General features: G+C 32.2%; 1 protein-coding gene across 1 annotated transcript; it reads right to left on the bottom strand.

Annotated features, from left to right (window-relative positions):
* Positions 1-1,119: 1,119 nt before the first annotated feature.
* LOC107436215 (chymotrypsin B) lies at positions 1,120-26,183 on the bottom strand. Its single transcript, XM_016047827.3, has 9 exons — positions 26,051-26,183; positions 24,141-24,283; positions 23,293-23,527; positions 20,196-20,306; positions 17,005-17,224; positions 12,227-12,350; positions 7,888-8,044; positions 6,694-6,812; positions 1,120-1,402 (listed from the first exon to the last, which is right to left on the bottom strand). Exons 1-9 carry the CDS (start codon positions 26,100-26,102, stop codon positions 1,211-1,213), a joined length of 1,353 nt encoding a protein of 450 aa, XP_015903313.1. The 5' UTR covers positions 26,103-26,183; the 3' UTR covers positions 1,120-1,210.
* Between the last annotated feature and the right edge of the window lie 1,672 nt (positions 26,184-27,855).

The raw sequence follows: 27,855 nt of genomic DNA, 5'->3' as shown, positions 1-27,855 counted from the left end.
TTCGAGCTTATTTCCATAACACAATGACGCAAACTCAACAAAGATCGTAAGTTGTCAGTTCAATTAGAGAAAAATATTCAGAAAGTCTTGTATCAAGTCAGTGTTTTCTGCATATAGCAATCTTCATAGTATCAATACCAGCTTTAAATGGTTCCAGGTGATTTTTCTAAAAACTGGCATGTATGATACGATCTGACATTAAATTTGTATGACGCATCTGTTATCGAGTCACAATGTTTGTCAATAAGTGACATCAAGACATTAGAGAAAAATATTGAGAAAGCATTGTATCAAGACTGTGCTGTTTTTTTTAAACGTTATAGCAATTTTCATAGAACTAATGCCAGCTTTAAATAGTTGCAGATGATTTTTATAAAAACAGGCATGTATGATGCTATCTATCATTAAAATTGTATGCCGCATCTGTTTCCGAATCACAGCGTTTGGCAATAAGAGATAACAGCAGAATAGAGTCTTCTTTTAACGATTTCTTGTAGTCCAGTAATTTATAGGAAAAAAAGGAAAGCATAATTCGCGATCGCAACGCTTGAGTACTCCCTCTAGCAGAGCCTGAAAATGTCTGGCATTAATTAAATAAGTTTTCATTTAGTTCTATCATACTCATTTGCAGAGTCGGACGCCATTTTCTTAGTAGCAAATAAGAAGCAAAATTTCTGTAAGGAAAAGGCTGAAGAACTTAAAAGAAACTAAGCAGGACACTTGCAAATCTTTCAGAAACAGAACACGCCAAACAGTTGAAGAAAAAGCTGTCAATAATTTTTAACTTCTATTATCAACAAACTTGCAACTGATAACTTCCGATTTCGGGATCGCATACTGTTACAAATGTGTGTATTATGGCAAAATAAAAAAAAAATTGTCTTTAATTCATTACAAATTGAAGTGAAGTCAACATTGCTTATTTCTTATTCTACATAATTCGGAAAACAACAATAAGGAATCATCCAAATTACTTGAAATAATCTCATTTGCGTTGATTATTAATAAATTTTTATCGTTTTCTTGGTAAGTATTGCAGTGATCTGGGGGGCGTAGCCCCCTATTGATATATATTACTAAATACACTCTTTCTGTTATAACAAAATAAAAATAAAGCAATCACATTTTACATAGATTTATTACTTGAATAATTTTCTTTTATTTTCTAGCTTATAACTTTGTTCCCTCTCTAATTAAAAAAAAACACTTTTTAAGGATTTTCGCCAATAACTTTGTATATCCATTCGTACTTGTCAGCAAGTTTTGCAAAAATCATTTTACTTTCTTTCGGTTTGCAAAGTTTTTCCATCTTGTACTTGAAGTCAACTGCATTAAAGCTTGCTGATCCCAATACATACCAACGATTTTGAAGAAAGCAAACCAAAGGGCTTCCACTATCACCCTGAAAATTAAAAAAAATTAGAATATTCTAGAGCCAAGTTTTCAACCAAGTATCCAAAAAAAATGACTAACGATTTGAAGAAAAAAATAAAGAAATACATAAAATTCAAAATAAAAAAAATAATATTTTTAAAATCCACGTTTTTGTAGAGAAGAATCTATCTATATTATATAAAACGCTAATACGTACGTATGTATGTATGCATGTATCAATAAAACCGATGATATTTCTTTTCTCGCGCTGGCAACAGTTTTCATTTTTAATTGATTGGATTCGGCGCGCAAGAGCACGTAGTGAGCAACCAGATAACAATAACCAGAGTGAGCATTATCAGGTTGTTCAATTCAGATTCATGCACTAAAAACATGACAATATTTAATTTAAACTCAATTAGGAATTAATTAATTAATTGAAGTGAGAATGCTTTAAAAGGCCGCTGTTGAATTGATATTTTTCTACTGGGAGCTACCTAAACGTCTAAAAAACGTTTAAGTGTTTGTATTGAATGCATTGAATTTTTTTATATTTCGCGTTTATTTATGCATTGAATTTTCACGCTTTAAAATGCAGAATATTAGTGAAGCAATATTTGATAATTTATTTTGCTAATATGTTTCTTATTTAGCTAATGTTTTGATTTTTTCACCATGTACAATCTAAATAGCTAATATACTTTTTTAAAAGCCAATAAGAACATTGGTAGAATTCTTCTACATAAGTACAATACTATGTCTTTGATGATAAAATACTATGTCTTTGATGATAATATATTATGTCTTTGTGCTAGAACATTGTGTTCATTGGCGAGCGAGCGCAGCGAGCCATGGTTCACGGCGTGAACCACATAGGATTGCGTAGCAATTCTCGGGGGTTGGCGAGCGTTAGCGAGCAGGGGGCGGAGCCTCCTAGTATTATATAAAACGCTAATACGTACGTATGTATGTATGTATCAATAAAACCGATGATATTTCTTTTCTCGCGCTGGCAACAGTTTTCATTTTTAATTGATTGGATTCGGCGCGCAAGAGCACGTAGTGAGCAACCAGATAACAATAACCAGAGTGAGCATTATCAGGTTGTTCAATTCAGATTCATGCACTAAAAACATGACAATATTTAATTTAAACTCAATTAGGAATTAATTAATTAATTGAAGTGAGAATGCTTTAAAAGGCCGCTGTTGAATTGATATTTTTCTACTGGGAGCTACCTAAACGTCTAAAAAACGTTTAAGTGTTTGTATTGAATGCATTGAATTTTTTTATATTTCGCGTTTATTTATGCATTGAATTTTCACGCTTTAAAATGCAGAATATTAGTGAAGCAATATTTGATAATTAATGGTACTAATATGTTTCTTATTTAGCTAATGTTTTGATTTTTTCACCATGTACAATCTAAATAGCTAATATACTTTTTTATAAGCCGATAAGAACATTGGTAGAATTCTTCTACATAAGTACAATACTATGTCTTTGATGATAAAATACTATGTCTTTGATGATAAAATACTATGTCTTTGATGATAATATATTATGTCTTTGTGCTAGAACATTGTGTTCATTGGCGAACGAGCGCAGCAAGCCATGGTTCACAGCGTGAACCACATAGGATTGCGTAGCAATTCTCGGGGATTGGCGAGCGTTAGCGAGCAGGGGGCGGAGCCTCCTAGTAATAATTCAAAAAAATTGAAAAATGAAAAACGTGGGGCGTATGAAATACATAACAGTAATGTTGTATTAGTGTGTGTATGTGTGCTCTTAAGAATATGTGTATGTATATCTGTAATCAGTGGCGTACGCAGAATTTTTTCAAGGGGGGTGTTCATAATTTTCTGAAACTACTAAAAGAAATTCGAATCTGTTATAAAGCACTATTATTTCCCTAATTTAGACAGCTAGACAATTTTGACTTCTTATTTAAACATCATAGTTTAGTTAAATTTTGATTTTATTTTTTAAGTTTAAGAACATAATGTAATATTTTCTGAAAAAAGTTTAATGTCATATGGGTGGAAAGTAACACTTTGACAGCCACTTTCACATTCATCAGATTTTGTTATGCTAGAAACGTTTTCTTAAACGGAAGTATCACATTTCTGTACAACAGAAAAACTTACATTGGTACTAGATGCTGCACCTCACTAATTTCAAATCATGATTTTTTCTCAAATTAATAAAAATTGCTAAATTCTTGCGTTAAAAATTGTTAAATCCTAAAGATCCAGGAACAGCAAATATATGTATATATTGGCACAGAAATATCCGCTATTTTATGATCTCCAAGTTTCGAGCTGGAATGAATAGCTTTAACGAGCACAGTATCTATGGTATTGTTACTGATTTCTTCACTAGTCGAAATACTGGCGACGACGGGTTCGGCGATTGAATGAATTTTTTGTTAAGACAAAACCAAACAGATTTAGCGACAAGCTCCGAAAGACAAGCGGCAGAGATAACTCTTAGTCTGACTAACTAACTCCACTATACTCCGTTCCCTCTTTTATATAATTTTTCACGTCCCGCAGAGGACTGATCGTTAAGACACGGTTCCCAGCAGATCACCGAAGTCAAGCATCACTGGCTGTGGTCAAAGCATCACTGGCTGTGGTCAGTGTGCGGATGGGCGACCACTTGGATCAGTCTGCGTAGGGACCGAGGGTGTGCGGTATTAGTCCTTGTTAAACTGTGCTACCGTAAAGTGCTCGACTTCGAGGCACAGGTCGTCGGGCTACCGAAGCGGGGGTGCCATCCCCTCCGCAGAGGATCAAAATTGTGATGGCATGTCTTCGGATTATCCTCCGGGATGTTTCCCAGACCGACGCCAATAGCCCATTGTGCAGCTCCAGTGCGACGTAAATTAACAATAACATAACAATAACAATATAATTTTTCACCGCGTCTCCAAAATTCTCTATTTGTCTCAAAGACGACAGAGCATCTAGGATTCCAGAATCATCGCGTAAAGACCTCGCGAATGGCAGGCAGTCTCGAAAACTATACTGGCAGGACAGATAGGAACTCCATAACAGTATCACGTGAATTTGGTTTCAAAAGTACAACCCTATTATAGTAAATGTTTTTTCAGTATTCGGAGAAATACCGTGAGAAAAAAAAAGTAGGCATAAGGTTAATAAAAATATATAGTCTTAAAAAATAATAGCTCGCATAATTTCTAAAATTTTTATTTTTGCTATTTTGTCTAAGCTCAAGGGGGGTGTTTAAACCCCTAAACCCCTCCCTTGCGTACGCCACTGTCTGTAATTGTAATTGCATCTGAATGTGGATGTGGAATATGTTTGTGTATATGAGTACGTATGTGGATGTATATGTGGCTGTGCATGTGTATGAGTAAGAAAATTTGTATATGTATGCGTATATGTACTGTTATGTATTTCCTTCGCCCCACGTTTTTCGTTTTTCAATTTTTTTTTAATTATTATTCTCCATTACAAAAACGTAGTTTTGAAAAATATTATTTTTTATTTTGAATTTTTTTATTTTAAATTATAATTTTTTTAATTTTTAATTTTTATTTTAAATTTTTTTAAAATTATTACTTTTTAATTATTATTCTTCACTACAAAGAACACGATTTCTAAAAAATATATATTTTTATTTAGATTATTTTTCTTAGTCAAGAGTAGTCAAGACTACTACAAGACCACTACTAAAATAACAGAACTTTCATTTTAAATTAGGGATACAAAAATCTTTATAGAAAAACAATACCTTTAGGAATTTGATTAGTTTTATGCTGATGACAAGATCTGGAAATGAATGAGGAAAAACTGGATCCTACCACGCGATTTTTCAGCCAATAAAAATACTCCGACAATAAAAATCTTTTCACCTGATATGTAATAATAATTTGAAATAATGGAATCGACAACAAAAGACAATCTCGAAAATTATTTTTTTTTAAATATTAATTTTATTTTACTTTGTATGTCTTTTTTCTCTTCATTTTCATGCATTGTCTTCCAATCCTGAACTATGTGCCAAATTTGAAGCTTGTAGCTAGTCGGGAAGTTAGTTTAAAATCGATTACAAAATTCCACCCGGACAGACATACACGAAGGCAAGTTTATATAAACGTGGTAAAAAATAAATAAATAAATGACTTTTTTTCTGCATTTTACTTAGAAATCCAATATTCTTTAACCTCACCGAATTTTCAAAGTTGCAGTAAACTTTGTTAAAAGGGGACAATTACCACCTTATAACAACTATTAAACAATATTCCCTGCCTCATTTCGATAAGTTCAAGCTTAAGTATTTTTAACCACGTTTGCTAGTTTTGCCTTTAGGATGCAAAGCATTGTTGCAGCATTGGACGGTTCAAATGAAAACAGCACCTTAGGGACCGAGGGTGTACGGTATTGGTCCTCGTTAAACTGGGCTTCCGTAAAGTGCTTGACTTCGCGCGCAGGTCGTCGGGCTACCGAAGCGGGGGTGCCATCCCCTCCGCAGAGGATCAAAATTGTGATGGCATGTCTTCGGATCATCCTCCAGGATGTTTCCCAGACCGTCGCCAATAGCCCATTGTGCAGCTCTAGTGCGACGTAAATTAACAACAACAACAACAAAACAGCACTTTATATTTTTTCCCAATTATCAGTGCCATCTCCAGATGAAATTTGTGACAAATTTTGTAATTTAGCAAATCCTGGTTACTTAAATAGTACGTTGTAAAACATTACATTTATATCTCCTTGCTTTTTCAAAAAAATTGATCTAAACATTTCAGACTTTTTCTTAATAAATAGTGTTTATATACCTCTCAGCACAATTTTATAGTGGCAAAACAACAATCAGACTGCCACTCCATCCACAGTAAAATATTTATAAATATAAAAAACTTAACACTGAACACATTTCAGCGTGTTCAAAAATATTGTTAATAGATAAGAGATTAGCAAGTAAATTTTTACATTGAAAAATAAAGAGAGAAAAGTTGTTCAAAAATACTTTTTGAATGTTAAGAAGGTTTCTGCCAGGAACAGTTATTGATGTTTTATCATAAATGAAACATTTTAATTTCGGATGTTATTTGTTATTGTGTTATTTTTGTTTTATGATGTTATTTGCTATAGTGTTAGAGTCATGGAAATAACTGATTTCAAACAAACATGAATTGTTACGAAAAAATTTAAAAATAAAGTTGTTGTTAAATCTGTGTTGTAATGTCGATATTTTCTTCAGCCATTTACGAACAATTTCTTCCAAATTTTTTCATTGGTTATTTATGGGTATTATTTAAATGAGTGAAAATTGAAATGTTAAACATACCAAACACGGATCTTTAGGAGGTTTTTCCACACAAATCTGTGTATTTGTCTCATGCGGGCACTTTTCTCGGTGTATGATGTATTGTATTGATTGCTTCAGCTCATACTGATATCCAGTGGCTATAAAATATATATGAAATTACATATTATATTGTATCAAATTTCAAAACCTATCAGGTAAATGGCACAAGCTTTAACAACATAACGAACAATCATTTTAACAAATATTTTGCTAAATATTTTGAGATACTAAATTCAACTAAAATGCTTTATATTTCAGGGCTACTTCAATTGTGGGATAATTTATTCCTACTGAGACGTAAATAATAGCAAAACATAGTTAAGAATTGTTACTAGTGCAGGTTACAAGCAGTAATTTATAACTGAAATCTAATTTATGATATGAGCTTCTTTTTTACATGTCTGTTTAATTTTCACAACGTGGTAAAAAAAAACGTGCTCTCTAAGCATTGTTTCAAGGATATGACTTTAATTTTCATAGGTATTTAAAAGAATTAAGAAAGCAAACTCTTGCAATCAAACTACAAGAATGATATCTCAGCTTAAACAATTATATCTTAAAATGTGCTCACTTGGGATTCAATTAAATAGATACTATATTGTTAAAGTGATATTGTTGTTATCGGTGTGAGTGATGCAAGTCCTTTTTCCAGTGACCATCCATATATTGACATTCGTCAATCGGATATCAAAAGGTCAGATTGGTTGACCACTCTTTCAGGGGGCACCACATATTAAGTGGGACAACGTTATCCCCACAGTAAGAAGGACAGATTGAAATGAGGGGAAGGAAAGGACATCCATGCCCTTGACCGGGATTGAAATCTAATCCCTTAGATTTTTGATACCGTTTAGATCAAATAAAATATAAGTTGTTTAATTATCTCAGAAGCAGAGAATAAAATTCTGAAAAAAATTGTTTGAAGAGGATTCAACAAATTCAAAAATGCCTGCACAGAAATAAAATAATCGAGACATTAATTCTTTTTTTCATTAAATTTTATAGCAGACAATATCCCATTTTGCTGAGAAATATCAAATGAAAATAATTTTTTTATTTAATTTAACAATAAAATGCCTATTTCATTTAACGCTCATCAAAGTTAATATATCATCTCCGTGTTATATTATTTTAATAATAATAAATTAATACAGTATTTCTTCTACTACTTACATGTGGATTCTCCCCATCCTGTTGAAAAGCACTTCCAACCAGGATTTGCTCCTAAATACTTTCCAGGCAAACAAGCAGGCTGCACTCCATTGGTGTAAGAAACTGGAGCATTCAGTTTAATCAGGGAAATGTCGTGCTTCTTGTCCGCATTCTTTAACTACGAGGCACACATAAATGAATTTAGTTTACAGAACAAATTCTTTACATTTGACTTACTCCGTTATTAATAAGTATAAAAATATAGTTGAAAATATAGAGAAATTATTATATATTAATTAATGATTAATTAGTTAATGATTAATATATTAATTATTTAATTAAATATATACATTTTATTAATTCTCTTTTTTCTTCGTTTTGCTCTCTTTTCTTTTTATCCTTTTTGTCTTTATTGCGCTATGTTTTAGTGATCATATTCAATGCAGCTTTAGCACTAAGTATTATTTTTTATTAATTTTGTTTCCGTTTTTAATTCGTTTTTCTAATTTCGTGCGTTTTAGGCGTTGCTCTTTTAAGTCTTATCTTTATGGATTTGAACAATAATAATAATTTGCGATTGATGAAAAATCTGTGCAAAGCGAGCAAATCATGTTTCGTTTTTTAAAATAATTGCTAATTTTCTAAAATCATTAAAATTGCATATTAAATATCAACCTTATTAATTATAAACTTTAAATTATCCAATATAATATTATTACCTTGCGCATATCAGTTTTCGGCCAATCCGAGGTAACTAACATATCAAACACCACTCAGTAACAGTACAGCAGCAAGAATGCGCTATATAAGATCCCTCTATTTATGCTTCAGTTTTCATATTTTGTAATCTGGCAATCTTATTACGAAAATATTTTAAACCATTCTTGAAAGATTCCGGTACGTGCAAGCATATTTGAACTGACTACTCGCTTGAAAGATTTCATTTTGTGCTTGGTTCTGTATTTTCTATACATTTTATTTTCTGTTTTTTGTTTGATATGTTTTATTTCGTATATATTTTTTCACTTAATGCATTCTATTTTCGCTTAAGTTTTTTGAGTGCTCCTAGCACTATTGTATTTATGTATTTTACTTTGGCTACAATGATACAATATTAGAAAGCTCTCCTTTTATCGGATGTAATCATGCAAGCTAATTAAAAGTTATATTTTTTTCAATATTTTGTTTTCCCGCTTCTTAATAATATTTTTTAAATAAATAAAAAAAAAATTAATCTTTTATTGAAGTTATTCGCGATTGCAACGCTCGAGTACGCCGTCTAGCGGGAGCCTGTAAATATCAGACATTAATTTATCACGTTTTCATTTAGTTCCATCGAAATCATTGACAGAATCTGACGCCATTTCTAGCAGCAAATAAGAAACAAAATTTCCCTAAGGAAAAGGCCGAAGAACTTGAAAAAAATCTCCAGAATATTAGTAAATCTTTCAGGAACAGAACACGCCAAACATTTGAAGAAAAATTCCTCAATAATTTTTAATTTCTATTATCAACAAACTTGCAACTGATGACTTCCGATTTCGGATACTGTTACAGATGTGTGTATTAAGGTAAAATGCATTTCTTCNATATCGATACATTTTGCTCAAGTTTGAATTAACATAGTTTTTTTACATGTCAAAGTTCAAAAACTGGGCAATACTGCACAAAGTAGCCCCACATGACGGTACGTCTAATAATTTGGCCAATGAGTGTAGGCTATTTGACTCTAATTATGAATGTTATTTAAATTTATTATTTTATGAAATTCGTGAAAATGCTGTAAAAACTCGATTCTTGGAAAATTTCGGATGGTTATGTGGCCTTTTTAATCCCTTTTTCAAAGGTTTCAGGTCATTAGCAGATTTTGTCCGTGTCACCGTGAAAACAGACCAAAGTAATAATTCCTTAGAATGTCCAGCGAGTGTGGGTGGAATGTCGGAAAACATTACCAGATATTACTTGTCGTAACCGGTTTCGGTTCCTTTATCGGTTAAATAAATTTCATTTGTGACTTATGCCGTCCCTCTAATCGCAGCTTTCGAATAAAATAAAATAAAAAGTTCCAGGAAATTACTTCTTCAGCGAATCTGTGTTTGGTATTGCCAGGAGGGCCATTAAGTTACTTGTAATTCATAAAAAGACATCCCCCGCTGATTTAACTATCGTTTTGGATGTTCTTTTTCCATTGTTGCCATTCTCATAACCTTTATTTTAGCCTGTTAGAAACACCTGCTTTTTAAGCGGTAAAACACCGTGTTTCAGCGCGCCACACGACGACCGGAAGTGTAACTAATTCTCTGATCGAGCTATAGGCACGAATTTTCGTGCGGTCGGGAAAGAAAAGGTAAACATAGGCCCCTTTTTGTTCACCCAGAAGAGGTCTCTGGGACCCGGGGCCCCTTTTCTGCAAGGGAAAATAAACATTTTTACTTTTTGATACTTCACAAAGCTCTTTTCTTTGATTCGCAAACATATTATTTTTTTCTTTCTTTTCTAAATAAAGGCACGTGCTTAAGAGCCAAGACGTTACATTTTACGAGTTAAATTTTTTCAACGTTTTTCTTTTTTTTTCTTTACCTCCTTAAAGAATAAGCAAGTAATATAATAAAAAAAAAGATCTAAAATCAATTCCTACTTAGATCAACAAAGAAAAATCTTATTTTAGTTACATTTTATTAAATAATTGCAAATTTTTTTTCTGCCATATAAAACCGAAATTAATTTATTAAATAGAAATAATGAATTAATATTTTTAAAAAAAACTGTATTAACATCAAGTGTCCTCCACTATTAGTTTAAAAAAATGCATATGAACTTGAGTGGTCGAATAAAAGTATTTTATTAGAGATTGAAAATTTGAACAAGATGTAGTAATTGAATAAGTTTTTGGCATTAAGAATCTTCTATCCGAACCATTTAGATTAAAGTTTTGATTTTCCTTTTTTACGATAAACAAAACTTTTGATGATTGAGTACTGTTTGACAGCACTACCGAAAATAAAAACGTCACTTTAATAGATAAGGAAATAAAACACTTTTTTGATAATTTCTAGAAATTTTATGAAATTACACTAAAATAGAACTTGATGCGTGATTCTTGTTTGCTAAATCCAGGGTTCTTTGCCGATTTGGACAAAAATTTTCGCTAAGAATCTCTTTTGAAATTACATTATGACGCATTCACATACATTATTAATGCAAATACATTTTCCCTGCGAGACGATGAGGCAACCACAAGCACTTCCACTCGTTCAAGAGGGAAAAATGCACAATATTACCGTGATTACAGAGCACGGAAGTGAGCGAAGCAATAAAAAGGGTCGTTGATTAGAACTAGTGATCCATCAACGACTGCTGATTCTTCAACAATTAACGTCGCAGGTTGCGAAGTTTAACTTCTTCCGCGCGGAGGAACTCCACGCACTATTTTTTTTAAATAATTTTTCTTATTCTCTTTTCTTTATTATTCGACATGTCTTCTGAATGAACAAATGAACCAGTGCCGGAAAGTTTGGCACTCACATCCTCGAAAATTCACCCCATTAGAAAGAAAGGTGTCCAGCTAGTCTGGAATACGCCCCCAGTACATATCTGGTACTCTGGGGATAAGCCAGGTCGTGCTTTGTCCTTCAGAGGTAATAGAGGAGATCAGACCGCGTTCACTAGATTCATCAGTGGTCACATAAAGTGCATGAGGTATGAACAGCAGCGAAAGGTCTATCCCACCAGCAACAAATGTTTCTCTAGTGATGCCAGCTCGGCCCACCTCCTTAGCTGTGTGGATTTTGAAAAGGAGGATTTTCTGCACGACCCGGTCCAGTTTTTTGATTTTCAGAGGGTAATGGACCTGGTCCACTCCGCTAGACCAGTGGGGATGAGAAACAACAACAGCGCATATTGTCTCTCTGTTTTTAACTTATTTTATGAGTTCTACACACTCGCAGCTTATGCGCAATAAATAAAACTTATTAATTTTCTTCGTTTTTCTCTCTTTCTTGTCTTTATTGTGATTACTACGTTCAAGTACTCACCTGACGTTTCTACTACATATACTTTACCGTCCGTTTGGTCAGAATAAGTTAACTGTAATCTAACAAAGAAAAAAAATTTTTTAAACAAAGTCATATTAATTTAATGGTTTTTTGGTTTTCTTTTTTATGTTTTGAGCATTTTTGTACTCCGCATGAATAGTGCGAAGTATTTCTTACATATTAGTATTTCTTACATACATTTCTTACATAGTTATTTTTATAATTTATTCGCTTAAGCGTTTAAGTGTTTAACATTCGCCCTAGAGAGAGAAAGAGTTTAACCTACATAAATTATTAGCAATTTTTACTCGAATATCCAAACTTACACTATCTTCTTCCAAATCAGGATAGGATATAATTCTTTCAGCAACTCGAGTGACTTCGTACTTCGTTTTTTTGAATTTCAAATGACTTCCTAGGACAACTCTGACCTCTGAAGGATGTTTGATGCTGAAAAACATAAACACAGATATTCACAATAAAAGAATACGTTTAGGAAAAAAATTATTTATTGCGTGAGTAAAAAGTCTTCTTTGTATTACTCCATCAACTACTATATACAGTGCTGCTTTGAGGAGAACTCCTCCAGGCTGAAAGTCTGGGGCTGTCTACTGCTATGGTAACAAGCGAGAGTACATTTCTAATGGGGGTGAAATGGAGGAAGGAAGGTGTCGATTGCTTTACCTACGATAACCTACGCTAAGATTAAAACAAAACTATTCACCCGACACCCCTATTCGAAATGACCTTTCCTCGTAACCATAGTACCCGCCACGGCGCGAGACAGGTGTCTAGAGGAGTTCTCCTGAAAGCCGTACTATAAGGGTACTTACTCCACGTACACAAGCTGCTCATGTGCACGTAAAGGCTTGCCTAGAATTTTATTTTCCGCTCCAAACAATTATTGAAAATCTGTCGAGAAATTAATGCGGACGAAAGCATTGATATTTGTGTTATAGTGTATTAATACATCATGTTTTTAATTATGAATGTAAACATAAAAGTTACTGAGGGAGCTATGTACTTCTGTACTCTTCATTTACGTGCCGGTAATCAACATTGTTATCCAATATAGTAAGTATGTACAATGCTACAAATAATTTTTTTTTAGAATTTGACGTTATAGAGTTGTGTTTCTTATCGCTTTGCACAATTTCATGCCCGTTAGCTATTTTCAGAATAATTATAAAATTCCACGTGTTTCCATGATTGATTAGGCTTAGCAAGATACACTGTGCAAGTGTTTATTATTTTTTCAAAATATTCTTAAGGGTTAAAATGTCAACCAACAAATGGATGAGTTCGAAGAAATAAAATGTAATGAATGTAATTGAACATTTACCACAAGGTAGAATTTATACCATGACTAATCCTTTCATATGTCAAGCTCTCTACCGTGCTGTTTGTGGGATGAAAAGTTTCCTTAATGCAGTCATTTGCAAAATTATTATCAGAGTGAACATTTGAAAATTAAATTCGAGTTTCAAAGTAGGGTTTTTGAAAATCAAAATCTTTTTTAAATGAGGAAGAAAAGTTCATAATGAGACCACGTCTTACTCTTTTCAGAGAAACGTTAACAGAATGTCAGATATACATATTTCTTATTTGTATTTCATCTGCACATAGTATCTTATTGCCTTATGCAAACCCATATTGCTTGAATATATTTCTATCTTGCATCAGATTATTTCAATCAGTTATAATATTTAATGTAAATAATTTAACATTTTATTACTCATTGAAAGTAAATTTTATTAATGCATTTAATTCAAGCGGAAGAGGTTGAGTTACACAAATATATTAAGTTAATATTGCATGATAGAAATATTTGGGATAACTGAGAGCGACGAAGAGCATGAGAAAAATAACAATAATATAATCAACTATATGTTGCCATATCTATGAATTAGAATTTATTTTTGTTGTTGTTAACAAGCATAAAGAGGAATTTATGATCGAGCAAAGCGCCATCTAAGAATTAATGCACTTACACCTGGCTGCGGTGTCAAAATTTTTATCTGAGTGCATTTCCTGAAATTGGTTGTACGGGGAGACACTAGTTCGCTTTACTCAATTCGAGTTGCACTCATGCTGCATCTTTCTGAATAAACGCGTTTCTAAGTAAGCTGAAGTCTATCGTGACCTTTACTTAGGCACAATGATATAACAAATATCGGATGTCCCGGATATGTTTAACGGTTTGAAAAGAGAACGGAAATGGAAATGAATGAGTTTGATGTCTTTTGCGTTAAAGACTAGGTTTTTTAACCATACCAAATTTCAAAATTAGTTGCAAAGTTCATTTACAGAGGGCGTTTATAGCACGAAACATCTGGTTTCTTAAGTAAAACACAGCCAATCGTACATTTCTATATTTATGCATTTTTTCATTGATTTTCAAATTCATCTCTTTGACACTTGGTATAAAGAAAAAACTATAAGATGCCTAAAGTAAAGTTAAATCCAGTAACACGTTATAAGTTATATCTAATCTATAGATTTCCCACCCTTAGCCTGAAAATGCAATATAAGAGAGTGGGGATGCAAATACAAAGTGGAATTTGATGTCTATAGTTTAGCCTGAAATAAACATTTTTAATTTCCGACTCTTTCGCTTTATTGGTAATCATTTATCATTAATTTAACAATACTATGGTCAACCCATCGTTATTAATATTTTTTATTGGATAGATTTAGCATGCTGATTTTTATATGACAGAAAAGTTATTTTACGAACACTAAAAATAAATGCTTGCATGTACACTGAAATACAATTTGGATTTGACAATGTTATGAAAATTGTGTAACGTATGCTCCTCATATATGCACACAGCCGTAATAACTACGTGTATAGCCAGTTCTGTGGTTATTAATCAGTCGTTTCAACTGCAAGAATGGGTTTTGATTTAGAAGCATTCGATTGCGAACAACTAAAAAGCTATTCGATTTCAGAAAATATCAGTGACTATCAAAGTTGATAGTTTGAAGAGTATTTTAGAATTCACAGATAGTCGAAAAATACGAGGCACTGGAAAAACTGCAAAGGATAATTAGCCTGGTGCTCTATCTATGCTGCTCAGACGTATTGTTAAATGTAGCTATCGAAATCAATAGTTCAAATTACCCCTGATTGACAACTTTAGGATTAGGTGTAAATGCGGTTAACTCAGCACAATCACGAGAGCATAAATGAGGCTCAACCCTGAGCTACAAGTCGCTTAGCATTAACTATTCCTTATTTTATGGCACTTAAATGTATTTTCTTTGCAATTTTTCGATGCTATTCAATATTTCCTAAATAAATATTTTTTGGTTTTAAGTTATCATTATTCTGAATCAGCAGTCACTATGAATCAGCAGTTACTATAAAGCTTTTAATGATGCATCTAAGGACAATCCAATAAAAAGGTAAATAGGGTTTGCTTTGTAATCACCGCGTCAAAACTGAAACAGTATAATATAAGTCATAAAGTATTGCAAATTAATATTTCCAGATAGGAGGAAAGGAAAACTCTATCGAAACGCGTCTTACGTGTAGCAGGTGGGATGACAAATATCAAAACAAATTTGGTTCCCTGATGAAGATTGGAGGAGTTTCCGTTTCTTCTAGCAATCAAACAGGTTTTCACATTTTCATCATTATTTCAGTAGTGATTCGTTGGATGTCGATAGTGTTTTTGTTATACCTTGTTTATACATTTACTTTGGATGCCAATTGCGTATACTGATCTCCTTTTCGATAAGAATTCCAAAAAATCCATATTAAGAGCTGTCATTACTACTCACCCTGCCTATGTCATACAGTAGAAAAATATCTTGAGAGAAAAAACAACTTTTCGCTTTGGACCATACCGCGTTCAACTAAAAAAAATTTCCTGTCTTCTGTTTCATGATGTCATTATGCACTATAAGCATATAAGTAAAATAATGTGGGTGTTTTTTTTCAGAATATTTTGTTTTAAATTACGTTTGAATTTCATTTTCTAAAACTTGTCCCATTCTTCCCCCGGAAAGATATGATACATTTTGGTTTGATACATATGACACATTTTGGAAAGATATGATACATACGATTCATGTGATACATTTTTCTTTGAAAAATTCATGTTTCAATATTTATTATGAAATTTATATTTCTTAGTATGAAAATCGTTTTAAAACTTTATTCAGAACTTTACGAAATGCTACCATTTCTGTAATTAAATAGTAAGGGATATAATAGTGTCCCATCTGTCCCTTCTCTATTAGATGTGACAAAATTGAATTATTTTATCCGCCTTAGATCCTTTAAACAGCGCTATTATCTTTTAATATTTTCTTCGCTTTTGTTTCGTCTCTGGTTGCTTGTTTACTTGAGGAAGTCGTTGAAATTGTGTGCAAATGTTGATAAATTTGCTTACAAGGAAACGAATGAAATTTGCATTGACATCACACTCAGAGCTCCAATTTAATTTGGGTGAACTATTTTGTCTGAAGATGATCGAAATTTCGATTGATGATCAATTCTAATCAGAGTCGATTGCTGTTTCCAAAGATTATGAATCGATGAAAAATTATATGTTTCTCCATCACAGAATTCTAGGTAAAATTGAGCACTCCAATTAATCGGAATATGGTCGAAATTTCTATTACCCAATAATTTATATTTCGTGATAAAATACCGATTAATTCAGCTTTCATTGGTCAGAAAACAATTATAACTTATATTATAACAAGGCACAAGTTTTTATTGAACCATGAGCATTCTATCTTATAGCTTTCGAATTCGACGCGCGGTAAATATGGTAGGTTGCATTGTTACCAAATAAAATGACGGAGAAACGGATGGAGAAACGGATATGTTTCTCCATCACAGAATTCAAGAAAAAAGTTGTGCACTCCAATTAATTGTAATGTGGTCGAAATTTCTATTACCCAATAATTTATATTTCGTGATAAAATGCTGATAAATTCAGCTTTCATTGGTCAGAAAACAATTATAACTTATATTATAACAAGGCACAAGTTTTTATTGAAGCATGAGCATTCTATCTTATAGCTTTCGAATTCGACGCGCGGTAAATATGATAGGTTGCATTGTTACCAAATAAAATAGCATATTTACCCTAGAAAACAATGAGCTGCACTAATCACCCATTGAGGACTAATTAGAGTACCACCACAAAAGTGACCATTTGGTTCAACTTCTATGTATTGCAACGAAACTTGCCAGGGCCAGCTATTAGGAATAGCCGCCACTAATTTGTTACTATTAACGTATAAATTGTTGGGTCTGATTGGAGTTCTTCCACAGTTCCAAGTTGACGGCTTATCAATTTCTTTACCTATTAAAATAGATCAATTATAAATACAATGCAATATTTTATATGAATGAAATAATCACGAAACATTATTTTAATTTAAAATAATCTTTAGACACATAAGAGTTGGCTGTTAATGTTTTTGACATACCAAAGGCCAATTGAAAATTTCATTTCAGTGTAAATGTCATCGGATATTTGTAATGCACCAGGCTAATTGAAAATATCTTCTGTATTTTCTGATCAACTTGGTATTTTAGGATTAGATCACTTATTTAGAAATTTGCGAGGAATTACTCTGACGGAAATTGCTTAGGCTTATCGCAATAAACTTTAATAAGGCTATTCACAATGCGTCTTCACTATTCAGGGCTTATTGCAAACTGTTTCAAATAAATCAAGTTAACTTTGCATCGACTTATGAACTTTCTAATCAGTCTAAAGATAAATGGGTGCACTCGAATAAGCCTAAAAACTGTTAGACTGATTAGAAAATAGTGAAGACTTTTCCAATTAGATTCGCACATTTAAAATAGCAGTAGCTGCATATTGTAGTTTGATTATTCCATTAACCTACCGCTTATGCATGGCTAGTTAAGAGAGATCTTTACATCTTTTCAAATGACCCATACAATTCCAAACAAGGTGAAAATTTTTGAACTCTCTTGAGCCTCCATACAGTATACAATTGAATGTTTGCTGTGTAGAAGTTTCCTTTCTTCCATCAGCAATATACAGTGAATTCAAGGTCAATCGAATTCGGTTACAGTTAGGCTTCGTTTTCAACTTTAAAATAACAATTTCCGGTAGTTCTTATTAGTAAATATTAATTACAGATCTTTTAACTTCTATAATATGAAGGAAAAATGATATAAACAATAAAAAGGAATAGCTCGCATACCTCCCTTTTTATTATATTTTGTTAGAAGGTTCACTGATTTATATCGCCTAAAATTGAATACGTTGAAGTGTTGTGTGCCTACTGTTGTGTGTTTGAATACTGAAATTCAGAAATATGTACACAGGAAAAACAAAAGTTATCGGTTAATTGCCACAGAAATTTGAATTGTTAGAATTTAATTCATCATAAAGTTTCATTTCAACTACCAAAATACTACTTTAATTTTTACTTTCCTTATGGCTCTACTCAGTTTCTAACAATTTCCTTCGATTCGTATACATATTACAACTTTGTAATAAGACAAAGGACTTATAAGCGAAGCAATCCGAAGATAACTGCGAAAGCTGCTCTGGTAGTTGACGAGCGTTAGCGATCAGGTGGTGAAGCCTCTTTCAACAATTTATATTTTCTGCTAAAGCTTCTCCAACCCTTCTAGAAAATCCTCGGTTATAAAATTGAATGCTTCACAGATGTTTCCATGGTGCCCATTCTTTAAGGAAGGATTGCACATTTTCTGCGTAGAATCACTATGCATGAAATAATTTCCACTCAGTAAAATGTTGCGATTTCAGCCATTAGATTTTCTGCAACTTTAATATGGTGCACCATCACCATGGTTCAACTGAAATCATCTTTAACTAAGGTTAAACTTAAACGAAATTTTAGACCTTTTGAAGAATGCAGCAAAATCCTACGTTTATTACGGCTAAGCGTAGAACCAATATCAGTTTGTTTTATCTAAATTTGTAACAAGGAAAATTTGTTTTATTTGGCCTCTTTTGGTTCACTTCACTTTTTTAACAATACCAATTAGATTAAGCCTCCTTATATTTGTATATTCGCGTTAAATTAGCTGGCTCAATTTATCTCCGTTATTCGATGCAATTTTGTCAAATTGAAATTATGCCACTTTTCTCAAAACATGATTTTTGGTGACCTTGCAATTTACGTAATCTAAGAGAAAATAAGATAATTATAAGTAGGGGAGAGTGGGGTCAATTGTAACAGGGTACGATTGTAACAAAGCAAAAATTTCGAGTATCGGGTTCTAGATTTGGTTCCTAGGTGGCGAACAAGATGTATTTAATAAATTCACATGTACACCCTTTCTGGCAACCATTTTTATGTACTTTTGTAAGAGTTACATCACAAAAGATATTTTCACGCTACGTAAGTACTTTTTTTGGTATTAGAATATTATATTGTAACAAAGTAATTTTGTTTAAACAAATAAAAATTATTAACCGAATATGTAAGTGGACACCTTAATTAACATTTCAAGAAAAAAAAGTTTAGTTTTGTTAATTAACTAGCATTGTTTTTAACAAATGAAGCTGAAATGGCGTCTTGGGGACGATTGTAACAATAAGTAAAGGGACGATTGTAACAGCTGAAAATAAATAATCTTGTGTTTACAAACCATTACATAACTCTTTAAGAACCACCAATAGTTTCCTATATCATTTATATTATGTTGCATGTGCATTATTTTATTTGTCACCTTTCACAGCATAAATTAATATTTTTAACCCCTTAAAGTTAAAAGTTTAACCCTTTAGGTCTCTGCTCATTATTATTTTTACTCCTAAAATATCACTACTATTTTGATCAATAAAAAAATATATCACATCTATGATAATATGTATAATTAACTGTGTTTTAGTTGAATTTATGAACTGTTACAATTGACCCCGTAAGTGGGGACAATTGTAACAAGTGCACGACTGTCGAAAATTGTTAATAACTGATATAATAACATTTAAAATAAGGTATTTATTTTCTTTCTAGTAGAGGATAGTCTACTTTACTCGTCTGTCAATTAATACTAATAATATATTGGATTATTTGTTAGTTAAAAATAGTTAAGTAAAAAATGTTACAATTGACCCCACTCTCCCCTACATTTCATGTTCGTTTGACAAGTTTTAGAACCTTGGAATACATGAGAGGATTGTCTCCTCCACTGTTCTAAAAATAGTGAAAGGAACAAAAATCCCAATTTAAAAAACTGACAAAGTTTTACTAATTCGCAATACAAAATTAGCTTCGAATATAACCTATAATTTTGATACCCCAAGTTGTAATATAGCTTACCACAGTGCTCTTCGTCAGTTCCATCACCGCAATCATCTCTACCATCGCATCTTTGCCTGACTTCATAGCAATTTCGATTCCTACAGTTACCTTGTTGCGCTCCACATAGCTCTATAAAATATAATTTACACTAAATGCTATTCTGCTTCATTTTTTAAAAAAAACGAACGAAAGCACGTATACGAAATGAAAAACAACTTAATTTTAACAATATTAAAATAGGAATCTTGGTTTTTCGTTTATGGAAATATAGAAATTTAAGCTTTTCAAAACGCAAGAAAATCTAAAACTGATGGAATCGTGAAGTAAATGGGTTATACAATATTTTTGTAAATAGGTATAAATGTTGTGTATATGTAAAAAAATTAAGATTTTGATGATCTACAGTAAGGGAAGTCACTACAGTATACTTTATTCTGCATTGAAAGGTTCCTACAGGCCAGCTTAAGGGTGTCTTGGAGTGAGATTCTACTTTCCTCGTTTCCTATGTTAACCTATAGAGAATTATATGATTCTTACACTACTCTTTATTTAGTCACTAATTAATATTTTGGAATTTTTTTTGCTTCGTTTTATACTTTGAAATGTCTACTATTAAGCTTCCTCACAAAATTATTAGTTGGAAAATTTTAAGTATTTTTAAAAACTTTTTAAAACTAACATGTTCTTTAAAAGACTGAAATTCAGGAGATAAGCTTTAATTACAAGTTTATTTTTAGCATTTTTGGAAAAATTTTAAGATAGATTTAAAGCTTAAGACACTCTCGTCAACTTAAGATTAATATTTTAATTCTAAGTTTTATACATATCACGTAAATCGTAAATCAGTCTCAGAAATTCTAATCATCAGACTCAAAATTTCCTTCCCCTTCTAAAACCGTTTTCAAAGAATTACCCGCAGCGAAAATTATCCTTTGTACCACAGGACGTTGAAGCCAGCTTTCACTGTGATTTATGACTCTCCCTACCACCTTTTCTTATGTGCATCCTCGTGTATTTCTGTTTGTATTTCATGCTTTGATTTCGCTGAGGAAGGTTTGTTATACGAATTATTCGAAAATCGAACATAAATGCTTTTAATGATACGAAAATATATACAGGGTGATTCTAAAAAGATGGGGAAAATTTTATGAAGTGATAGTACACACCCAGACAAAAAAATTTTATCAAAGAATGCATGGTCGAAAACAAAACGCAAAGGTGCTGGCGCAATTGGAAAGTTTTTTTATGCAACCGAGAAAGCTCCATTCCTATTGCGTGTTACTGCGCGACGTTATTTGTCGCCAAGCTTTCGGCCGCTGCAGGGAAACTTCGCCTATCTTTTCATCGCCGTTGTACCAACATAGCCGCTGCCGGCCACTGTTTTGAACACTTATTGTAATCACATGCCATTAAATTTGCTTTTATAACTTAGCTTCATCGTTCTTTGTGCGTTTTTGCCTCATATAAGAACATAAACTTTGACGCCCTCTAGCGGTTTTGGGTTTTGCTTTCGACCATGCATTCTTTGATAAAAAATTGTTTGTCTGGGTGTGTTCTATCACTTCCTTAAATTTTTCCCATCTTTCTAGAATCACCCTGTATATTAAATTTTTTCAACGATGAAAGCATTCAAATTCTATTAATAAAACTTTGATCCATCCCAAAATTACCAAATCCAATTTTGATGCATTTGGAAGAATGCGAAATTACCAATAGCAAAAGGGCAAGATTGGGAAAATGTTACTTCCTGATACACTATTTCTCTATCTATTAACATAGAGAAACCGGTTTAGCTATACGGTGAAGACTGCGGGTTGAAATATGACTTTTTACGTGCAGAACCGTCAATGGGTTTTACCTGAATGAGTAACGTTCTTGTTCTTAATGAGACTCAAAATGATTTCTGAAGTATGCAGCGCATTTTGTGATCACCCCCCAAAATTTTGAATTTCTGTAGTGGATGAAGGCCCAAAAACAAAAAGGAAATCAAACGATTCATCAGAGCGGAATTTCTGCTGTGGAGGAAGACCCAAAAACGAAAAGGAAATCAAACGATTCATCAGAGCGGAATTTCTGCTGTGGAGGAAGGCCCAAAAATAAAAAGGAAATCAAACGATTCATCAGAGCGAAATTTCTGCTGTGGAGGAAGACCCAAAAACGAAAAGGAAATCAAACGATTCATCAGAGCGGAATTTCTGTAGTGGATGAAGACCCAAAAACGAAAAGGAAATCAAACGATTCATCAGAGCGAAAGTTGGGAATGAAAACATTAAAAAAACATTTTTTCGTCCCATGTAACAGAGAGGAATTATCAAATAATTATTAAAAACTCCTTCAATTTCTTCCTTCGTGATGTTTCCATAACCGCCTTCGTTCAACCGCTTCCGTTCAAACGAGTTGCTAGATTTTCATAGGGTTTTCGTGCCTTTCTCCTCACTTAAATAAAAATTTTTGACACTTGGGTATACTCTTTTGACTGCATTCTTGACAAGAATTCTAAAAATACCTATCAAGTGTGTGATTGTGGAAAACTCAGTCTTACCTATTTTTGAAAGCATTTTTTGGGTAAAAATTATTGTGAAACATTTACAACAACATGTTTTATTTTTTTGTTTTTTTAATAAAAATATTTAGCTACCTTCAACTAACTAGGTGAGAGATGTTTCGAGTCCTATGTTAAACTTTTAAACTTACAATGGGTTGATTTTGAAATATCATGCATGTACAGGGTGTCCATTGAAGAACTGATATATTTCAAAATTAAAAATCTCGGAAACAAAGAGTGAAAGAGGATTGGCACAAACAGTTGTCTATTGTGAAAGCAATAAAAAAATTTATGCTAAAAATTTGTAGCTCGTTACAAAAATTGCCAACAAATGGCGTTGTATTGTGCACAGATTTCTTAGAAAGATTACAAATACCGTAGATTTCTAATTTCTGTACCAGAAACAAAAGTTGTTCAATTGAAAACATTTTTTTACAGCATTCACGGTAAAAATACAGTTCGTTTTATTCCTTTATCTCCCAGTGATTTCGAGATATTTATTTTCGAAAACAGTCAGTTCTCCGCCGAGCGCCTTGAGTGTATTTAAAACAAACATTCAGAACGTCTTACCGATATTTGGTGAAGCTTCATACTGCACATGGAATCCTTTTCCTTCTGAGGTATTTGTTTGAAAAGTCATTCTAATTTCGTTTTCACCTTCGTGAGATAGAACAGGACGTGGAATCAGACTCCCACAAAACACACCCAAATAACTTTCACCATCTTGATCCCTTAGTGCGAGCCTATCTGTTTTGCAGAGCTCTGAGGGTTTTATATCCATGTCTTTGAAGGTAATTTTTATCCTCTGCAAAGCAAGAAGTATGGTGTTTGGTAATATATATTTTTAAAAATTATGAGGAAAAAAGGCACACATTTGTTGTACTGGCGTAGCACGGCGGCGGAACTTGTAGAAAAAATTAAGCCAAATCTAAAATTTGTTGTAAAATTATTTCGACACGGAAATTTTGAATGCCGCATTTGGTTCAATTGATACAAAATAAATATTTAAAATTTTAAAATACATGTTAGGGATTAACTTTCCACATTACGTGCAAAAAATCTCTGTTTAATATCTAACTTTTTTTTAAACAGAAATAATCCAGCAACACATCTTTGTGAATCACGAAGTCTAAGTCTACTTGAGAATAAAGCAAGCTTGAGAATAAAGTTGCATTGTTAATTAGACAAAATTATTAAGTTTAAAATTTACTCAGTTGAATAATATAATCTAAAGAACCAAATTTGTCTAAAAACAATAAAACACTGTGATCTTCTGATTGAATAATTTATAATTTTAATGTACCAGTCAGTTTATTATTAAAAAAAATATAAATGATTGTGAAGCATTCCTTGGGCAGAGCCTCCTATTAATAAAAAAGATTAAATTTTACAGTTTTGTTTCCAAAGCATTTACTTACGTATCCATCAGGAGCTGTAATTTTGTAGGAACAAGAAAGTCCTTTTGCATAAGAACCAGAACCATAATTCGGACTTTTTATTTCACCTTTTTTAGAACCATCGTAAATAAATTCCTTATTGCAAATATTCTGAGCTAGAGCTTCTATAAGAAAAAAAGCATAATTTTTTAATTCAAAACATGCGTATGTACAACATCATAAGTACAATCAAGGTCGGAGAAAGGGGCAGTCACCCGGTGCGGCAGGTAAGGGGGCGGAGGCCGAACAAGACTCAGATTTCATGTTCTATAAATTATTTATTCCCTCCTTTTTTTAAAAGTATTATTTGCTTTAAAAATATATTTGTAGGTTATTTTTTTATTAATTACATGTTCTTAGATGAACTTTTTTTATGGTTTAAGTTCTCTAAGTAAAGATTTTATTAAAGATGAAAAGAAGAGTGTGCTGTAGAAAAATCATTTGTTGGACATTGAATAGAATAACTCTGACATTTAGTGAATTTTGTGACATTTAGTAATTATGAAGACATTTTAGTGAATAGTCGGATGAATGAATGAGTTTATAAATGCATAAAAATATTTTTAATTGTTTAACGGCAATTACAAAAAATTTTCACTTTTAAAATATTTTTTAGAAAAATGAGAATTGAATGCAAATTACAATATTGTCTATCGAAAATGATACTACACGAATAACTGGTTTTGAAGAGTCTGTAAAATTGCCCCCCCCCCCTAGTGGGCGTTGCAGATTCCAGAAGATGTGAAGAATTTATATACATGAGAAGAATTTTTAAATATTGAGTACACTTTAGAATTAATATTTTACTTTGAATTGAAAAATAAATGCATTTTTAGTTTTCCATAAAGTATATGTTATTAAAACAGTAATAAATTCTGCAATATATCGAGAAAAATAATACTAACCAGTTTTTTAGCAAAAATTATTTTTTGGTGTTTATATAAAAAAATTTTTACACCTAGAAGTTCGTGGTAATAATTTTTTTTTCTATTTAAAATTTCAACTATTCATTTTGAATTTTTATCAAAATATTTTAACAATTGTTTTTCATTTATCATGAACATAACGTAACAATAATTTAAGAATTTTTCAAAAAAAAGTTTATGTCAAAAAGTTATTTGACTCTCTACTTACTTAGCTGCGATGTTTACGAAAATGCTACGTTTTTATAAAAAAATCTATTTAAAATGTCAATCATTGGTTAGTTTCAAGAAACTTATTATGATTAAAATCAGCGAATGTAAAAACATTAATAATAATAAATAAAAAATAATTAAGGTATAAATGTTTATTAAGAGTTTTTTTAAGAAGGCGTTGAAAAATCGTGTCTTGTAAATTGGGTGATGTGTCAAATAAAGGTTGGTAATCTATGATAACGTTAGCCATTGTTTAAATTTAACTATAGAAGATTCTATTTTTTTAAATATTTTAAAGAGAACATAAGTGATATTAACTAGCGCATAGCTTTATTTGAATTCGAAAAGAGTTTATTGTTCGTACTTTTCTACACATATCCTTATATTGTATATTTTATGAATAAAGAAATCATAATTTTTGCTGGTTAATCTACTGGTTTATCTTATATGAAATACTAAGTAGAAGAAGGACCTTAAAAGATTTTGTGATAACAGTTTTAGAACAAATAGCAACAGCAAAACGTTTTTCACATCAAACTTTTTCTCATTGAAAGTTATCTTCTTTAATGACTTGGCTGGTGGAAAAAAAAATTACATATATTACAAATAGTTCTGAAACCCAAAATTTCAGAATATAATTTGGTACGTCTTTCGGAATGTTATTCCGTAATCACGAAGTTCTTCCTATAGTAATATTCTGAAGAACTCTGTAAAAGACATTTTATAACATAATAGTTAAACGAATATTGTACTTACTCTGAAGACAAAAGCAAGTTAAAAATAATATCAAAAATCCACTTAGAAACATTTGGCTATTCAAGTTGCAATCAAAAGAACCACAACCTTATAGTATGTAATTATTAATGTCGAAATTAAATTTCTTCACATGCTTAATATCAAGAGATAAAAAAACACCTGTATCTTCAAAAAAAATCTCCCACGATATTGATACAATATTTCTAAAAATTGACTGAGTGCCAAAGATCAAGTGATACAATTTGGCGCATGTTCTCAGGTTATGAAAGACATCTATCCGAAACCCTTTATTTTCATAAATACGAAATCTACCTGACATCGCACAGAAAAGATACTAATTCCCAAATTTCGTTTTCCTGGATTTCGTTCGTTCAAATAATATATAGAATTGAAAAATTTAAATTATTTTCAAAATATGTATTGCTTAATTGTTTTGATCGTAAAAATGCGTTTTATGCAAGAAATGCGCGAAATGTATTATGCTTCTTTAAGAAAGGAAATAAATGCTAAAAACTACCATCATATGCTTTATGCTTGCTCGATCTAAATTTTGGTAATGATAAAGTATACAAAGGTGCCAGTGTACTTCTGCGATTGCTCCAATCTACTTTTCTTTTCACCGTAGATTTCTAATTTCTGTACCAGAAACAAAAGTTGTTCAATTGAAAACATTTTTTTACAGCATTCACGGTAAAAATACAGNGGGAAATCACGTGGTAGGATCCAGTTTTCCCTCATTCATTTCTATATTGTTTTGGTTCTCACTAGCAAAAAAATAATAAAAGTCATAAAAGTATTTTTTTTTTCTATAAATATTTTTTTCGTTTGTTTTGATACTCATATAATTTAATAGGGTAGTATTTTTTATTTTCAAATTTAGTGGATAACAATTTAAAAAATTAGTGAAAACAATCCCACGGACAATGCGACGGATTTAAGGTTATGTCAAGGTACGTCTTTTGTTAATATCAATTGATTGTTAGGTTTTCTCTTTTGAAATTACATTATGACTCATTCACATGCATTATTAATACAAATATATTTTCCATGGCGAGACGATGAAGCAACCACAAGCACTTCCACTGGTTCAAGAGGTCCACGAGGGAAAAATGCACAATATTACAGTTATTACAGGGCACGGAAGCGAGCGGAGCAGGAAAAAGAGTCGTTGAATAGAACTAGTGATCCTTCTACGACTGCTGATTCTTCTACAATTAACGTCGCAGGTTGCGAAGTTTAACTTCTTCCGCGCTGAGGGACTCAACGCACTATTTTTTTTGTCGTATGCCTGTTTAGGCAGTGGGGGTGCGATTGTTCCTGTTTTTCAGTGGCGCCATCACACAACCACATTCACACAACCACAACCTGTTTATAGGGCGGGTCACATTCACACACAAAGGAGAAAGGATATAGAACACACAGAGAGAGAAAGAAACATCCATGCCTTGTCCGGGATTCGAACCGAGAACCTTTCTGATGCAAGGACAGTTCCCTGCCTCCTACACAGGCCGATCGGCGCTCCAGTCTACTGGTTTAAGCAATCAGATAAGTCAAAAGCGGTTAATAGAAGATTTCTAACTTTTTTCTATCTCAAGAAATACATAATTTAAAAATTCAACTCATTCTAAAGTATAATTTGTTGCAAATTTAGATTAAGGCAACAGCGCCTGCTGTTATCAGTTTCCCTTTTGAAAGAGCAAACATTTGACTGAAACGGTGAAAATATGAACGTAGTTCAAAAATATCATGTTTTACACAAACTTTATTTCATGAAAGAAGTTTAGAACTCAGGTTTTGCGGTTAAC

The sequence above is a fragment of the Parasteatoda tepidariorum genome, chromosome 7 (assembly GCF_043381705.1).
Source record: "Parasteatoda tepidariorum isolate YZ-2023 chromosome 7, CAS_Ptep_4.0, whole genome shotgun sequence".
Taxonomy (NCBI): Eukaryota; Metazoa; Arthropoda; class Arachnida; order Araneae; family Theridiidae; genus Parasteatoda; species Parasteatoda tepidariorum.
The sequence above is the reverse complement of the archived record's forward strand: the minus strand, read 5'-3'. Positions and strand labels throughout refer to the sequence as shown.

What these genes read in the sequence shown, in the direction of transcription:
- LOC107436215 (XM_016047827.3), bottom strand. Translation starts at nt 26,102, where the DNA reads ATGTTTCTAAGTGGATTTTTGATATTATTTTTAACTTGCTTTTGTCTT. An exon ending in GCAGCTCATTGTTTTCTAGG is followed by an intron (nt 12,351 to 17,004) that starts GTAAATATGCTA and finishes TATGTTTTTCAG; the next exon opens with CATCAAACATCCTTCAGAGG. An exon ending in CTGATTTGGAAGAAGATAGT is followed by an intron (nt 8,045 to 12,226) that starts GTAAGTTTGGAT and finishes TGTGCCTCGTAG; the next exon opens with TTAAAGAATGCGGACAAGAA.